Source organism: Peromyscus eremicus, chromosome 15, assembly GCF_949786415.1.
Source record: "Peromyscus eremicus chromosome 15, PerEre_H2_v1, whole genome shotgun sequence".
NCBI classification, from domain to species: Eukaryota; Metazoa; Chordata; class Mammalia; order Rodentia; family Cricetidae; genus Peromyscus; species Peromyscus eremicus.
The window spans coordinates 21,548,620-21,566,868 of record NC_081431.1 but is presented as its reverse complement, the minus strand read 5'-3'; the positions used below and the strand labels follow the sequence as shown (position 1 = coordinate 21,566,868).

The 18,249-nt window shown below is 46.3% G+C and overlaps 1 protein-coding gene across 1 annotated transcript in view; it reads right to left on the bottom strand.

Annotated features, from left to right (window-relative positions):
- Positions 1-16,654, bottom strand: part of Cadm3 (cell adhesion molecule 3) — a 30,097-nt gene extending 13,443 nt beyond the window's left edge. Inside the window, exon 1 of the mRNA XM_059280822.1 lies at positions 16,442-16,654. Within this exon, the coding sequence (XP_059136805.1) occupies positions 16,442-16,523 (82 nt within the window). The 5' untranslated portion in view covers positions 16,524-16,654. The remainder of the gene's footprint in view (positions 1-16,441) is intronic.
- Between the last annotated feature and the right edge of the window lie 1,595 nt (positions 16,655-18,249).

Below are 18,249 nucleotides of genomic sequence, written 5' to 3'. Positions count from 1 at the left end.
AAGAATTGATGAGGAGAGGCAAGGATGAGAGAAAAAGGATGGCAGGGCTCTCAACTGAGGCAGAGAGGCAGTCCCCGGGTGCAGAGCTCTTGTCCTGGGGATGCTTTGTGTGGACACCAAGGATAGAGACCACTGGACATTGGTGAGTGTTTCATGTTATTGTATACGTTTTGGAGTGTGCTGCGTCAACATCAAGTAGGAAACAGGATTGGTTGTACTAAGGCATGGGGTGCTTGCGGGACAGGGAGGAGCAGGGTAAGGGGTCTATGCTCCCTCGTAGGGCACTGGTAACCCAGCACACAATCTAAAAACCACTAAACAGGCTTTTACTCAAATGGACCGAGGAAATAGCCTTGTCACACTTCAGTGTGGGACTTTTAGTTTGCGGAGCGGATTTTCACCCACGATTTCATTTAATCTCAAAACAATTGCTAGCGGTAGGCAGCCAGATATAATCACTTTTAAAGTTGACATCTGAAGAGGGGTCCTTGGCTCACCTAAAGGAACCCAAAGGGCACAACCCTCAAGGGCCGTTTCTACCCCTTGTGGGGCTCTCCGCTTTGAACAGGCCCTGTTTTCCAGAGCACTTGCCACACTGCACTGTCATGTGTTTGGTTACCAGGCTCTGCGTCTAAACTCCGAGCTGGTTAAGGGCAGAAACATTACCATCTTCACCTACGTTTCTTTAACACTTCCACCCTAGTGAGCTCTCGGTGCATGCGACTAGTCTGGTGACTTGCCACCTCAGCACCAGGCTATCTGCATTGCTAACCAAGCAGAGCCAGTCTCTGGTCGCCCCTCTCCTGCTCCTTTCATCTGTGTCTTTGTTTACGTCTTCCTCAGAGGCTTTTCTGCTTGCTCATACTTGTCCGTCATCTCCCCATTCCCACTTCTGGGTGTTGCGCTTTTTTTTTTCTGCATAGGATAAATAAGTAAAATGGTGATGTACATCATTTAAACACAGCTGAACTGTTCAGAGACAGGAAGCAACAAATAACCTTCAATAAATGACATGTTTGGGATGTGCATGATTTATTGCCTCCGTGTGTTTGCAGAGAATTCGCTTTGGTTTGTAGTGTTTTAGGGAACAGTTTAAGACGTGGCTGGGGCATTGCTCCCTCTTCTATGGGGGGGGGGTGTGCATGACATATCTCCTAATCCTGAAATGTACTTGTGATCTTATATCTCTACTCTTGGGAATTCCGTTAATAGGTCTGAAAGTTACCTGATTTTATGAAATTGTAGGCTTCTAGTGATGCATTCTGAATGGCCATTCCTATGGGAGCAGGTGAGTGATTGTAACGCTATCATCAGGAGCATGGATAAGTAGCACGAATTTGTATAAGCCGCTTTATGAAAAGCTTGAACTATCTTTGGATTAAAATTGTGCCAGTCATTTATGAAATCACCATGATTTCCCTCAAAATGTTTGGACAGGAAAGGGAAGAAGTTGAGGAGTATTCTAAAGGGGACATATGGACTTTGAAGTGGAGTTAGTAAGGATTCTACTCAGGGACCTTGGAAGGATCTGTTGGCACACAGCCATTGGTGAACACCCTCCCTACGTGGGGAGAGCCATGGAGGAAAGATCCAGTCTTGATCATATGAGTTGGGGAGCGTCAGTCTTACCAGTCACATTGTTATCTACTCACATACCTCTGACTTTCCATTTTATTCTCTCTCTCTCTCTCTCTCTCTCTCTCTCTCTCTCTGTGTGTGTGTGTGTGTGTGTGTGTGTGTGTGTGTGTGTGTGTGTGCACGTGTGTGTGAATGTGTGTGTGAATTGTATGTGGGTTTGTGGGTTCATGAGTATATGCCTACATGTGCATGCAGCTGTGCATGCAGATGTCAGAAGCTTACATGGTGTGTCTTCTTCACTCATTCTCCAGCTTATGTTTTAAAAATTAAATTTACTTGGGGGGAATACATGCCACAGTGTCTGTGTGGAAGCTGGAGGAGAACCTGCAGGAGCCAATTACCTCCTTCTCCATAGGGGTCCTGGGATTTGAACTCGGGGTTGTCAGTCTTGGCGGTAAGTTCCTTTACCATCTTACTTGCTCTTTACCTAATTTTTCTGGAGAGGTGTGTGCAGCCACCCCAGCCACTGGTGCTAGGTGTCCAGATGCATGCCACTATGCCAGGCTTTTTACGTGAGTGATGGAAATCTGAATTTAAGTCAATAGCAAGTACTTTGCTGAGTTATATCCACACTGACTTCACATTTTCTGCAGATAATACCTAGATTGGTTAGCCTGGCCTTCAAGGTCCTATACAGTCTGATGTCAACCCACCTGTCAGCTTCGTCTTTTTTCCATTTCACTGATCCCACATTCTAGACACAGGAGCTATTTAGAACTCAATTTAAAAACATTTGCCATCCTGGGTCCATCCCCTTTTCTCTAATAACTCAGTTTTAATGCTGCTCACCCATCTTCACAGGTCTTAACTCTAGCTTTTCAGCCTACTTTGTGTAGCTTTTCTTTCAAGAATGCTTCCTCAGTGGCGTGGATGGGAATTCTTCCCTGTATCTCTGAGCAGCATTGCTTCCTCTGCCTTCCTCACATGATGCAGTGCCCTCTTCCCTACATTGCAAGTTGGGCTGCTTCTTCCCAAATCGTAAAGATCCTACAGGAACAGTTGACATCTGATTTACCTTCGTATCAATACTGGCTCCAATATAGCATATTGCATGTAGAAGGTGCTTAATAAATATTTATTTATTAAATGAATCAGATGCTGAGTATCTTCTGTTGTGAGAACAGAGCTCAAGAATCTGTGAGTGCAGAGAACATAGCAAATCCGAAAGCACAGGAAGAAGACAGCCAAGTAGGACTCGCTACACATGGACATCTAGATATCTACAAGACAAGACTTGTTATTAAAACAACAACAACAACAAACCTCCCCACCCCAACCTAGTTTTTATGTCAAGATTTAAGTTAAGAGGGCCATAAGCATAACTGCAGGCAACTAGGGAATGATGGGAAACATGTAGTAAGGGCTAGCATGGAACAAGCTTTAATCTCAGGCCTCCCTGGCCACGAAGCCCAAGCTCTCTGCTTCTTCCCACTGTACTGCCTGCTTCAGGAGGCAGAGGCAGGTGTTTCGTGTGTGTGGTGGTGGGTTGGGAATAGATGAGGGAAGACTTTGTTACATTTCTGGCTAGGGATGGCTTACCTAGACAATGTTCACAACGCTCACCTGAAGAATGATAAAACTCAGAGTAACAGGCTACAAGTGGATGCTTATGGTGGTGGCGGCGGTGCTGTGATTGGCATCTAGTGAATTATGTTTCAGCTAGATTCTATAACGTGCCTTCACTCCATCCTTTGGGATCTATTTTGTCTGCCCCAATTGTTTTTGCAGTGTGGGACTCTTTGGTTAACCCAGCAACAGATGTGCTTATTTAAAACTTTTGACAAAATCTCTTTATGTTTCCATCACATTCTAGCACCTAGGGTTAAAATGAAAAGATTATCTTGTTGGCTCTCAACCGCTTTGAGTGTTTCTTAGTTCTTGTTTTCTTTACCCATAGGCTCTGATAGCCCTAGAATTCTCAGCATTTTAAAGGACAACGTAATCCTTTCCCCTCTACTGGTTTCCTTCTGATTGTTCATACTAGGAATAGCAGAGGCAGGGACTGCAGACTTAATAATGTGTCTCTTCAAAGCATACATTGGCACCAATGACTCAGTTTTTCACTGCAAGCACAGGACCTCACACATAGTAAGGGCTCAATAAATATTTATTGAATAAATAAGTGAGTTACTCAAATGAATAAAAATGTATTACGTCTGCAATTTAAGTGACTGGTAGGGAAGGCTATGAGAGAATGGCAGCATCACCCTTGACTGTTCGGTTTATGTATCTCCCTGCCTTGTTTGCTCTGGGAATCTAGAATGTATTGGCAGGACTATTAACAGTGTCATAGGTGCACATTTGGGATGGTGGAACAGGGCGACGAGCTCCGGGCTGCATGACTGCATCTGGCCTCGCTAGTGCTTGTGTCCGGAGCCCCACTTCCCTGACTGTAGAGAAAAACAGCTCCCTGAGTAGGAGTTGATGATGATGGTGATGGTGATGATGATGGTGATGACTCAGCATTTCTCTAACTCCGGAGTTAAAAATAATGTTCAGCCCAGCCTACTTGTTATTCCTCACGACTACCCTGACAGGTGGGTGGAGAAGTGTTATCTCCAAGCAAAAAAACATACTGGGGGCTGTGGCCCAGAATACTGGCTCTCTTTTCAAATGGAGTATCCACCATTAGGAGTCTCATTGCTGGGCTCCCAGACCTGACCATCTCACCCAATTCAGCTGCTCAGTAAATTGCTATGCATATGCAGGTCTCAGACAGCAGAGAACGGACATAGCAAAATTAGGCTTGGAATTTGGCCCCTGGAGGTTTTCTTGGTTTTTTTTTTTTTAATCCTCAGAGCCACATTTTTCTTTAAGAGTAAATGTTTGAATGTGCATTTGGAGGAAACTGGACCAGTTCCATCTGAATCCTGACTTAGAAGATAACTCCAAGATTTGGAGGAGTCACTGACATCACAAAGGACTCTCTTTACACTCCACTTCCTACAGTTGGTCTTTGGCAGCCACGACTGTGCCACATTTACCAAAATCATCCCTCGGTTTCTAGACTAGAACTTTGACAACTACCGCTATAGTCTCTTCCTGCTCAGCATTCCTCTCTCACCCTGCCTATTTTCTTTAGATCCCTGTTCACGAATACCTGGACCTTATAGCACAGTCAGAGGGAGCCGGGGCCTTAGGATGTGGAGGTAATTCTGATTTCCAGGCACCTGTCTTTTCAGATGTGTTTCCTTCTTTTTCCTTTGGGATGAGATTTTGTACTGCAGAGAGACCAGGAAGTCCTCACGGACATCCCCCCCACCCCGCTTCCATAACTCAAGGCCCTTTAGCTCATATTCCCTTCAGAACCTTGTAGCTCAGTCATGCCTCAGCTGCTGCCCTCCAATCTTAGCCTCCCTGCTCCCCTGCTGATCTCTTTGTCACTGGGCTGCTGAGAGGAGACTTTGCTCCTTCAGGTCCTCCCTCTAGTATTTCTGTTGCTGTCTGTTTTTTTTTTTCCCCTTCTGGAGCCTTGTTTGTCAAGCAGCCTCTTGGGGCCAAAGTCATTACTCTCTCCCTGCTTGATTTGATTCTCCTAAGAGGCACAGGAGAGTGAGTGGAAACAGACAGGGGGAAGGGTAGATTTCCACTCCTCCCCCCCCCCAGGAGCTTCCTGTCTTGCTATACTAACTTGGTATAAAGCTTGGACCAGAGACTTAAGAGTTGAGGAGCATGCCATTTTCACACTATTAGAAGATCCTGAGAGTCAGGTTAGGAGCTACTCAGTCTACATTCCAACAGGTTTTAAAATGCATTTCATGGACAATTTTTGGTTCCATCCTCAACAGTTTGAAAACAAAAAGTTTTCCAGGCTAAATGGGGAGAAGCATCCTCAGGATAGTTGGTTTGTCTAGGGTAGGTGTGAGGATGGGATTAAAACGAAAAATTTATTTTGGTTAATACATTTGGTTAATACTCTTTTCTCACTAAAATTAAAAGCAAACAAAAATACAGCCTTTCAAAAATGTTTTTCATATGCAAATGTTAAAAACCTATCAAATTTTAAGATGTCATGAAGGTGTGTGTGCCTGTGTGCACGCGTGCTCTTTTCTTAAGCTCTATAGCCAGATTCCATATTCCATCAGTATTTTCTACTGACCCCTAATGGCCAGAGCTGGTTACTCCTAAAATCGTTGACTATCAGACAGAATGGGAAGAATGCCTTTCTGACTCCGGCACCAGAGTGCAATTATTTTTCTCCTTTTTCTGTTATAATTAATTCACCCAACATGGTTTTTCCTCCATGGCTTTCACAAGTATAGCCTTTCAGAGCTGACATAATCCTAAGTAGCAGTCCGTCCAATACTGCTGTGTAGTGTATGTTTACCTGTGAGCATGTATGTTTACAAACTGCTGAACCACATCCCCAAGTCCAGCTGCCCATTTTAACAATGAGGAACTGAATTTGAAGCAGTCTCACAGGCAGTTAGTGGTTATAACTCTGGTCTTTTGTACTTATTATCACATCATAAGAGTCCTTGTGGAATAGCTAATTCAGAGGTTCACTTGCCACTGAGTGTGATTTTTCTATCTGGTGCTATCCACTCTCCTTCTTATCCCACATATGGGATAGACCCCAAAGCTCAGGGGAAGTAAGTCTAACATCAGACAGGTTGGAGAAGTTGAGGTGAGACAAAGAAGTCTCATCTGATACAGCTTCACACTTGAGTTCCCACAAAAGAGGAATTTGAAGGGCAGAACCCACTGCTGTGTTCTTAGGAGCTAAAAAGAGTGGTCATGAGACTAAGACTGTGTGCACAGTGTGTGTGTGTGTGTGTGTGTGTGTGTGTGTGTGTGTGTGTGTGTGTGTGTCTATGTGTGTGCGCTCATGCATGTATGTATGTGTGTGCTCCTGAATCTACCTGCTGGAGCATGCACCTCGCACAGCTATGGAAATGTGTACTTGAGTGTGAAGTGGAAGAGAGAGGGGTTAGACTAGATGGGAGGAAAAAGCAGAGGAGCATGTCCTATTCTTGAGCGAGAAAGAAAAAAATCTGGAGGCAGAAGTGGGCTTGTGGTAGGCTGGGGGGGATGCTCACAGACTTAGTTAAGATTCTGAGGAGCAGAGACTGGGAAGTGGGTGGCAGTGAAGGAGGTGGGGACAGCTGTTGCTTTGATTTGCTACTGAGTCAGTGTTCTTGGTGCGTTAGTGCTGAGAGGGAGCCCTGGGCTGGCCCCCAACCAAAACAAGCCCCTCTGTAGCCAATATTGAGTTGTAACAAGGACAAATGCAGTTGGGAGTCAAAAAGAAGGGGCATCGGATCCTAAATAGCTCTTTGTTCAGAGCCCTTTTACTCTGGAAGTGTGGATTCTAAACAGCTAGCCTTCTGCAGCAGGAGGCTGTGAAGGAGGGAGGGAGCAGAGCACTGGAATGCATCACCGAGAACGCTGGAGAACAGGTTCTGTGTAGGTATAGGATGGTACCTGAGATGATGACAGCGTCTCTCAGGGTCTGTTCCCTCATCTCCTCATGCCTTGCCACGGTGGTCACATTCTTCAGAAATCAGGGCAGGTTGGATGTGGGCTGTGTATTCTGGTATAATAGCCAAGAAGGCTCAGGGGCTTAGTGGTGCTGTTTTTTTTTTTTTTTCTTCTAAAGTTCTGGGTGCCCCCTTAACTTGAGCAGGAGAATTTTATACCCTTCCTAAAATTTGTTATTTCTCTCTCACACACACATGCACAGGATAGAACTGTGGCAAATATGCACCCCCCCATACTTCAGGAAAGCATTTGGGCTCTTCCAGAGGACTGAGTTCAATTCCCAGCACCCACCTGGCAGCTCACAACTGTCTATAACTTCTGTTCTAGGGGATCACAGACATACATGCTGGCAAAACACCAATGTACATAAAATACAAATAAATAAGTTAGAAAAAAAGAAGTAGGAAAGCATTTGGGAAAGGAAACATAACAGAATTGAACATGGAACTCATTTAGTGCCTTGGAAGGGTATGGGGAAATACGAATTGAGACTGAGCATGCAAAGAACAGATTTCCTCAGGATGAGAGATCTCTCAAGTCCGGCTTCCAACATGTTTCTTCCATCCTGCCATTCCTATCTGGTGCCTGGATAACCTGACCTATCTGCATGCACATGCAAATTCCCTTTTTTGCAGGTTCCAGCCCATCCATTGCTGTTTAGGTGGTGCTTTAGATCTTTCAGGGTGATGGCTTGGTGTGGAAGGATAGCAATGCTGTGGAAAAGCTTAATTTGTTATGAGGCAGGCAGGAAAGCATTTATCTCTGCTGGTTCTGATATTCCTGACTTGTTTTTACTGTTTCCCTTCACTGGATGATCAGAGGCAGAGTGTGAATGACAGGTTCAGGGCAATGGTTAGGAGTGTTACATGAAGAAAAATGTGTTCCGCTCTACACACCCACTCACACTACTCTAGTTTCCCTGATTCCCCTAAGCCTAAATGAGACTTAGTCTCTTTCTCCCCTTCATTCTTATCACTTCAAAAAGAAAATCTGTATTTTTAAGAGTGCCTCATTGTACATGCTAGCCTTACTTTGTGCTTTTCTGGGAGTTTAACTCTTCTATGAGACAGACACATTCTTCCAAGTCTACAAATCTCACAGTCTCCAAAATGGCAAATAATGTTGTTTTGACAGAAAGGTCCCTCCTTCCCTCTTTTTAAACCTCCGTTGAGTGCCTCAGCTTTGATGTGGTTATGTCTCCTCTTTGCTCCCTAAGATGCTTGCATTTTCCACCTCGGTCATCCTTTTTCTCTCCTTCAGCATGTGTCCTTCAACACACTATGATTCTCATTATTCATATGCCTGTTTTTATTTTTATTTTCTGTCACAGACACACAGCTTTTATTATGATCCAGATACAGAGCCCCTTTCGCATGCTCATATTAATCAGAACCCCTTACTTCCAGAAAACCATATGGCTTAACCTCAGAGCTTCCCCCCAAAGCAGAATTTAGTCTCTTTCTTCTGCTCAAACTCCCCAGGAAAGGACCAGAATCCTCTCCTCCCCAGGGCTGAGGCTTAGTCCATCTGTCACTGACATTGGACTCCAGGGCTTGGAAACCAGAAAAGACTTGGCATTAACAGCAGTTGAGGATAAATGAAAACATGGAAGGCTCAGGGGCTTAGTTGTGCTGGGTTTTATATTTGTGTGAGATTATAAGATGCAAGTTGGAGGGGGCACATACACTATGTTCTTTGGGAAAAAATGTCATTATTAGGAAGTGTAAGAACTAGCGAGTGCCACTGTCCCACTGTAATTTTATATTTGTTGAGTGACAAATGGTTGGGAGCAGATGGCAAAACTGGCCCTTCATTTTATAATGGAAGAACTTGGCCTCAGGTTCTTTAGAGGATGGACATGATGTTAAGTTCCGCATTACCTGTCACTGATGCACTCAGAGCTTTCCTGCGTTTCTAGAGGGTATGAAATATTTAAATCAGAGGCTCCATAGACAAATTCATATTTAGGAGCTTCCTAACCTGGATGAAGCTCTGGGGGAAAGCAAAGGGCCAAGGCATAGAAGGTAAACTAAACAAACAAACACATGGAACAAGGTGCTGCCTATTCTGAATGTCACCTGATATTTAAAGTACTAGCTTTTCATGCTACTTTGCTAATGTTTGAGACATTTTTGAAGACAAGGAAGAGAGACAGGTAGTGGTCAACTTATAGATAAATGGCTGGGACACAGGCTTCCATCACATTTTGTTTTCTCCAGGGCAAGGTGATACTCCTGACCTTCTTGACCCTGAGCTAGAAGTAAATGAGCTAAAGGTGTTTATAATTAGCAATCAATATACAATTAGTACAAGTCTAGCTGGGGAAGAGAAACATAAGTCTTTAGCAAATGCAGCCTAATATATATATGTTTCTCCTGGACACCTTCCCAGATGTAAGATTTCACAAAGGGATGAAGGGCATACTGAAAAATTTTAGAATCTCTGTATTTGAATCCTTCTTGAAACAGGTATGCTCTTCACTAGAGCAGAGTGCTCAGGGAAATGAGTGGATGCAAGACACTCCAGCTGTTGCTGTAACCCCAGCCCTATCTTCCAGAAGGCTGGCTCATAGAGATAAATCACTTACATTATCTGCCCTTGATGAATGAAGCGTCTTCTTGCTTCAAGTGAGGAAATGAAGGAGACACCTTGGAAATTCATTTGGATATCCTGTTTCCTAGACACTTCTCTAGGTCATTCGTGTAGAAATTAACATGGGACAGTTTAGACTCAGGGGAAAGAGAAGCTTGCCCTGATCTGATGTAATATGATGAACAGGCTGGCTAGGTGGGTGGCACTTGATGTCATCAGATTATTGGCAGATGTGTAGGAGAGTCCATCTTAAAGATGCAGCTACTGAGATCTGGCAAAGGACATGAATGCAGGATGGGATATTTATGTTTAAGGCAATTTTTCTCCATAAAAGATGGCTACAAAAGTGGAATAAATGACTCAGGGTTCTGATACTTAGTTTCTATGCCTCACATATGTTAGGGTTCTCTATTACTCTATTATTATTATTTCAAATGTTATTACATGTCATGTTTGCATTGCTGAGCTTGAGGAAAGAAGGAAAGCAAGCATTATAGCAGGACAGGTAGAGCTGGCATCAGATTCAGGGTGCCACTGAGGACGGCATGCTTATGACTGAGGAGGACTCATTCTACACTCCATATCTGTGGAGTATACATGATTATTGTACAGGAGCAATGTCATCTCAACCTAAAACACAACATCTGTAGTTCTGTTTTAAACTGTAGTTCCAGCTACAGGAAAACACACAGTTATTTCACGGCCATCTGAGGACACTGTAGACCCCAGTTTCCTCAACATTTATAACCTGAGAATTACTTTTCTGTCTCCTTCCTAGAGACAATTAGTCATGAGGACTCACCATATCTCTGTAACAGGGTTTGGACTCCCTTTAAAAATATCAGGGCCACATGTGTTTCTGACAGGGGGAGGGAAAGTTCAGCCAGTTCTGAGGACTGCACTGCCAGAGCAGAGATCATAAAGCGAAAGGTAGAGCAGGACCATGGAGAGCAACAAGAAGTGCCTGGAGTGTCACCATGAGGGGCCAGCACCATGGAGAGCTCAAAGCACAGGTAGTTTATTTGAGGACTTGGGACTTGTCATCACAAGTTAAGGCTCTAGTGCCCACAGAACTTAACACCCGATTTCTGTTAGGATCATGCTACATCCATCTTTTTTTTTTTTCTAACAGACTTCGTTCGAGTTTGCTGCATGCACCCAGGGTTGAGAGGACCACCAGCAGACTTAGTTTTTGATCATTAAGCAAATAAGTGTTAGTGGTGATGAAGAGGTTTTAATTTGCTACAAGTTATTAAAAATATAGTTAGGGCTGTTGTCTAATGAAGAAAATAACATACAGTTCCTGTCACCCATGACCTCCAGAAACACTAGGATACAAGAAAGTCAAAATGTGTGTAACCATCAGATAGGTTATACGGCATACCCAGATGTTTTGATTATCTCCAATTTTCTCTAAGTAGTTAATATTTGGTGACACAAGGAGAAGAGACATGGGACCAGGCCTTTTAAGATGAGTGGTGCCTGCTGGGCAGTGGTGGCGCACGCCTTTAATCCCAGTACTCCGGAGGCAGAGGCAGGCGGATCGCCGTAAGTTCCAGGCCAGCCTGGGCTACCAAGTAAGTTCCAGGCCAGCCAGAGCTGTTACACAGAGAAACCCTGTCTCAAAAAACAAAACGAAATGATAATAGCGTCACCAGGGCTTAAAGCCCTCTGTTTTACTGGAGAAATTATTCACTGGCTTTTATACTTAGGGAAATTTTGGTGAATTAATAAGTGAGTTTTTAATACTTGCTGGTTCAACGATGAGTATGTAGCTTTAATGAGCCACTATGCATGGAAAAATATCTCAATAGTTGTATGGGGTCTACTCTTGAGAGTTTTTTTTTTCTTTTTTCTTTTTTTTTTTTTTTCAGAATCAGAATGAATGGACCTCCTTGTCATGTACAACAGTGCTGGGTTGGGATTTTGTTTGCATAGTTGTAAGAGCCTGAGCACCAGCTGCTTCTGACCTTATAGAGAACCATCCCTACTGCTGATCCTGGCAGCAGAGATGGGTCTTTGCCCTGGAGACACAATCTTCTCCATTTTATAATGATATAGAGCATTTATCCTTAATTTGACTGTGTTCTTAGAGACTTGAAACTTTTCCTAGTGGCTTGCCAGTCTTCAGTCTCTCTCTCTCTCTCTCTCTCTCTCTCTCTCTCTCTCTCTCTCCCTCCCTCCCTTCCTCCCTCCCTCCTTCCCTCCCTCTGTCTTATATGCATCCCCATGGGGATTGCTATTCTCACAGTCTATGGATGGACATCTAGGACACGACCCCATACAGGAAGCAAAATGTTCCAGTATATTGGCCCATAGCCAATGGTTAAACAGGAAGCACTAGACTCTAACACTAAAAATAAAAGAAGATCTTGGGCTAGGGTGGAGATTAGTGGTGGAGAGCTTGTCTGGAATTCACGAGTCTACAGGTTAAATCCCCAAAACTACAGAGAAAAAACAAAAAAAGAAGATATAATTACTCCAGTTTTCTAATACTCTGGATTTTTCATTCAGCAAAAAGCTGACTGCTTCCAGGAGAATCAGGAGCCTAGACTGCCATCCTTAGATGACGTTTCTTTACTGAGACTCAGATAAAAAAAAAGATTGTGGAGCCAGTAGGCAGCTCCACCAGAGTAGGAAACAGTGAAGGATGTGACTAGGCACAGCCCCAAGGGTTTTCTTTCTCTGACAACTGTGAGATTCTTTCCCTACCACATGACTTAAGAAAAAGCAGCTTTAAACACCATTCTACATATTAGATAAAAAAAAAAAAAGAGTACAGTGAGTATCAGCCAGAAATGCCTAAGACCAATCTAAGGATTCACAGAGCAATGGCATCATGTCCCGTCTGCTATTTCAAAATGACCAGAACACCAAAAAAATGCCATCTGTGGAATTTTATGGCTGCAGAACTATGAGTCACCCACTTCAAGTGGATGCTGAATATCTCCAACATGTCAATGTTGAAATTGGACCAGGCCTTCTTTCCTCAGTTGGAAGAGAGAAGAGAGGAGGCCTAAGTGCGCTCTGATGGCCCAGCTGACTATCAGTGGAGGGCAGAGAATTTTGGACTGTAGCAAAAGCCAGGTGTAGCTTAAAGAATACAGAGAAGCCAAGAATGGGGCAAAGGCTACAGATCTTAATTACAGTAATTCTCCTGTGGCCTGTTTTCTTAATGAGTGAGAAATCATGGTCCCAGAGAAAACTATCAAAACCAACAGTACCACCTAGGTAGGCCTAGGCCAAACTTAGGATAAGGTGTCAGGTCATAATTTCTGGGTAGCCATTCGGCATCCTGCATTAGACAAACTGAATATTCAATGAATTAACTATGTCATTTTAGTGTCTCTCTGATGGCCTCAACTTCCTTGTGTCAGATGATGTACAAATCTTAAGGGAGAGCGTGTCCTTCCCAAGAGTTCTAGCTGGAACCAAGAAGAGAACAGAAATAAAAACAGACAGAACTCTTACAGCTATAACAAGGAACAGAAACTCAATGGAGCAGATCTGCCAAGCAGATCCGTGGGCAGCACTACAGAGAATGTTGGGCTTCTCCGGCACATTGGGCATGATCTCCACACTGGGCATCTGGCCAGGGGGCTGCAGAATGCATGGCAGTGGACAGAAGGTCATTGGGAAGGAAAAAAAAAATGTGTGTGGGGGACAGTTAAAGGTTAAGTTTCTGTAACCTGGGCTGAAGCAAAGCAAGGTTGTCTATCCACTGGGTTAAATCACTGTACTGAAAATAACCTGGGAATAAAGATCTGTAAGAAGGCTGGTCACAATATTGAATGTCAAACTGCTCACCAGAGACATGACCACAGGGTGCCTTAAGTTCACAGGCCTTGTGTTTCTCAAACTGTAGCTGCCAACGTCTGCCAGTACCAGTGGAGAAAGACCAGAAGGGCGGGCAGGTGGCAAATTCCTGAGCTTGTGGCCACAGCACTAATGGCCAGGTTCAGATAGCATTTGCTGGCCCTGCCTTATTTGACTTCTCAATCCCGCTCATCTTTATGAGTCTTAAATATTTATGCTGTGCCCAAGGGAGCTTTACACCTCAACAGCACATGAAGTTTATTTTTCTTATTCTCAGTGGAATTAGCCTCCCAGTCATAACACCCTTGACCATCTCATCTGCAGTGTGCTGGATTATTTTATTCTGAAGTCTTCACACTGCACCTCTCCTAGTCTGGGTCAAACATGACAGGTTGAGTTAAGTATTACCTAGTACCCTGCTCAGGAGCCCCAAGTGAACTCAGGGGTGCTAGACACACCTCCATGATGGTAATCAGAATGGCCTTCAGGACTGGCATCCATGAGTGTATAATTATGCACTTATTTCCCATCACTGGGGGGGCTCACTTCTTAGATTCAGAATTCAAGGTACAGAATTAATTTAATAGAGGATACCTGGTGGTTATGTTTCAGATATCAGTGCAAGTATTGCACTCTACGCAGATGTTCAGGAGGCTTGATTGGATTTTTCTTTGAAAAGGGTGTCCTAACTTTCTCTCCCTTTTCCTAACCCATTCTCTTCAATTCCTCATACAGAAGTTACCACTTTTCCCTCTTTCCTCTAAGCTTCTGCTCTTACGGTATTTCTGAGCTGAGAGTAGGACAATTCTCTTTCTCTGGACTTGAAGACCAGTTAGGGGCTAGGCTCCCAAGTTGCAGACCAAGAAAGAGCCATCATGCACTGGGTGAAGGAAGATGTGGTCACTGAACAGGCTTACTCCAGTCTCTGCCATTTATGTTCTAGAGGAGAAAAGCCTGAAGCTTACTGACATGATCTTTTTCTCTTTTCAGGTCTTAGGTTGGCACTCTTAGCTCCCATTGCTAAGGGACTGTAGTTTGGGCACTTGCCTCTTTCATCCAGCTGTGAGTACGGAGAAGCCAGGGGCTTCACTGAAAGTTAAGGCCTTATAGGACACTCATTACTGAGGCACAAACAACCAGTGTCTTTTTTTTTTTTTTTTTTTGGCCTTACAACTAGACCCGCTGTGCCCCAGGACTGCTCATCTCCTCTGTGAGTAGGGTCACCAGTGCGGTCCTCTGGGGACAGGGATTCCATGTACAAGAGAAGAGACTGCCATCCCTGTGATGACAGTAGGAACTCCCTTCGGGGAGTTTGGGGAGTACAGAGTGGAAGGAGTCAGCCAACCAACTATAGAGAGGGGATCCCCAGGGTCCCCACACCAGGGGAAACTCCTTTACCAGGATGGAGACAGGATAAGGGGAGGAGGTCAGGCAAGGTGGAGCTATTATTCCTCCAGCACCCTGGCTCCCAGCCGGCTTTCCTGAGATGAAATTCTCTACATCATCCTCCCCAGTTCCAACCCCTCCCCTCTCCACCCCGCCCCGCCCTGTGCCCATCCCTGCTGGCCACTGGGTCCATCGCCCAGGAACCACCTCCCCTTTCTCCTCCCCTGCGGTTCTTTCTGTCCCCCCCCCCCCCGTTGGCATCTGGCCTGGCATAGCCACCACCCTCCCTCTGCTCTCCCTACTTCCCCTTGCTCCGCAGAGGTCCGGTTCCGTTCCCTTCCCCTTCCCCCACCCAGCCCACCTCTGACAGGCCGAGGAAGAGAGGAGGAGGATGCATTCCTTTAGTCCCTCCACGGCCAGTACTCCCTCCTCCGGGGACCTGAGGCTCTGAGCTGGGGCGCCCTTCTTCTCATCTCTACACAGTTCTTCAAGCCACCCCATTAACCACCAGCAGCCTTTAAGAAGGCTGAGGTGCACCCACAGCGCTGACCTACATAGCCTGGCCTGGGGCGGGAGGGGCTCTTCCCCAAGTCCCCTCTCCCTTGGCCCCGCCTCCTTTCTTCACCCCCAACTCCCTTCCTTCACCTCTCTACCTTTACAAACCCAAAAAGGGTTGAGTTGCAGACTGGGGCAAAGAGGCTAATCTGCTACCCCACCCTAAATTTGGAGAAATTGATGTTCAGCCCAGGAAAGCTTTGGGCTTCCATCGATCCTTCTCCCCAAATATCTTGCTCTCTCCTTTTGCTGCCCCGCACCCAAGTATAGGTTTCCTTTCCCAGATTTGCCACCACCAGGACTAGAGCCAAACTGGGGCCCCCTCCGCCCAGTGTTGTTGTTTTGCTTCAAGGAGAAGCCCCCTCTCCTTTGCCCACGCCCCCCTCGACAGCCTCACCCAGGCCCCCTTCCCTGCCCACTCAGAGCTCCGCGGCGGGTGGGGGACGCGCGGGGGAGCAGAAATGTTTGCATACAGCAGTTTGGGGGATCGTTCTGGCCACCCAACCCCTACAGACATACATACACAAACACCCAACACACGCCCTGACTGAAACAGCGACAAATCTCACTCCGCCCCCAACACACACTGACACAGACATACACACAGACTCTGACACAGAAACGCAGCACCAGACACCAACATAGACGCGCACACCCAGACACACACGGACATCAACACATCCAGACCCCGGCTGCTCAAAATAGACAGCAACCCCCCGAGATCCAGACCCCTGCTGCACACACAGACACACACAGTCGGCCGTGTACATAGGAGGGTGCACACGCCGGCACACCCCACGGTCCTCAGAGACAGCGATGCTCGGAGACAGACACAAGGGTATTCCAAGAGGCTGGCGACTTGAACCCTCGCTTCCAAACAAAGCCAACAGGCTCCCTGCGCCCGACTCCCAATCTGAACCCCCACCTCGGGGCACTGGTCACCTCCCCTGGCGCCGCCCCCTCCCTCACTCACCGTCCTGGGAAAGATTGGCCCCGCCGGGTGCCCAGGAGCAGGCGAGAAGCAGGAGCAGGGGCAGGGCGGAAGGGGCCCCCATCACGCTTCCTGGCCACCTCCCCGGCTGGGCGCTGGCAAGCCTGGATCTCCGGGGACCGGGGCCGGGGGCACTGGGTAGACGGCGTCGCTGTCCAAAAGCGCGCCCCCGGAACGGCTTCCAAGCCCGGGGCCGAGGCGGGTACCGGGAGGGAGCCGGCGCTGCTGCAGTCGCCGGGATTAAATAGGGCGCTCGGAGCAAACCATTCGGTTGGAGGTGGAGGGGGGGTGGCGGGGGGCTGGGCTGGTGGCGGGGGGGCCTGGATGCCGCATTCCCTACTCCCCCCCACCTCCCACACCCCCTCCGCGCTTTTGTGGTGCCTTCCATCTTCTCCCCCGGGAGCTCCTCCAGCACCACTCGGGTGTGGAGCAAAGGGAGGGAGCTGGCTCAGCAGTAGGACCCCACGCGCACCCCTCTTAGGCTTGGGGTGGAGAGAGGGGAGGTGGGCAGGGCGGTGGGCCAGCTGGCGAGAGCGTCCACTGCAGGCCTGGGCAAGGGCGTGCCCACTAGCCCGAGATCCTCCGGCCCCGCCTTCTCCTTAGGCAACCGGGATCCCCAAAGCTAGGACACCCCTATCAGCACTGTGACCAAGGATACCTCCCCAGGGTACCTCCTTACTCAAGCCATTCTCCTAAGAGTTAACTTCCTTAGTTCCTCTTCCTCAAGATCCTCTACTTATCTGTTCAGCAACAATTTGTGGCTCCAGGTAACCTCCTTTGCAAAGCAGACCCAAGGAGGCCACGGGACTCAGTCTCTCTCAAGCCTTCCTCAAAGACATCATCCCAAACACTAAAGCAAGGAAGCATCCTGCAAAGTAACTTGGTGTTCTCTCCTGGGCCCCTTACCCCCAGCTACCCTTCAATACCCCTTCTTCTCAGTCTTTTCAAGACTCTTACCTTCTCAACTTTTAGCTAGTAAGAATCCATGATGAAAGACAGGCCCACAAACCCTCTTACAGACCAAGAAACGTTGTAAGGAATGAAGCTCTTATCTCCAAGGCTATATAGAAGATGGATGAGAAAGACAGTGTGCTTGCTGCACTCAAGGGTCCCAAGTCCCTAGTGTTTGCTGTTCTTCGAGTTTATCTCTGGAAGAGTTTTTGGTACGTTTCAGAAAAGGATCTTTCTGGGTTAGTTTTTTTGGAATTTAGCTTTGGGGAATAAGTTTGTAAATTTTAGAATCCTGAAAACCAGGCAATTTTAGGTATGTTAAGAGTTCTTAAAAAAAAAATACCTGACCCAACCCAAAAGAAGTTAGCAGATCTAAGCCAGGTTTTATATTCGCTTAGATGCAGATGACACAGCACGGGGCATCATGTGGAAGAGTGTATGGTGCTTCATTCTAGAAGTGGGATGTGGGTGGGTGTCTCTAATAGCACCTCCAGTCCATCTTCTGTGCTGCCTTCCTGGGCTAGTCTTTAACGTTTGGGTAATCTTTCCTTCCCCATGTCAAGGTTTCTTAACTCTTAATGGTGATGTAGTTAATGTCCCTGTCATCTAAGAACTTGAGGACAGCCTGCAGAACATATTCTGTAACGGGTAAAGTCTTGTCTAAATGACAGGCAGTTTGGTTGGGGCTGAGAGTATACTGTTCAGGGAACCCTTGCAGGCTGGTCTGGGTCTGCTCTGATATTTTTCTCTTACTGTTTCTGGAGTTTATAGTTTCTAGAGAAGAAATCTGCTTGCCTCTTAGACACTTCTTGACTGTCTGGGTGGTTATTATTTTTTCC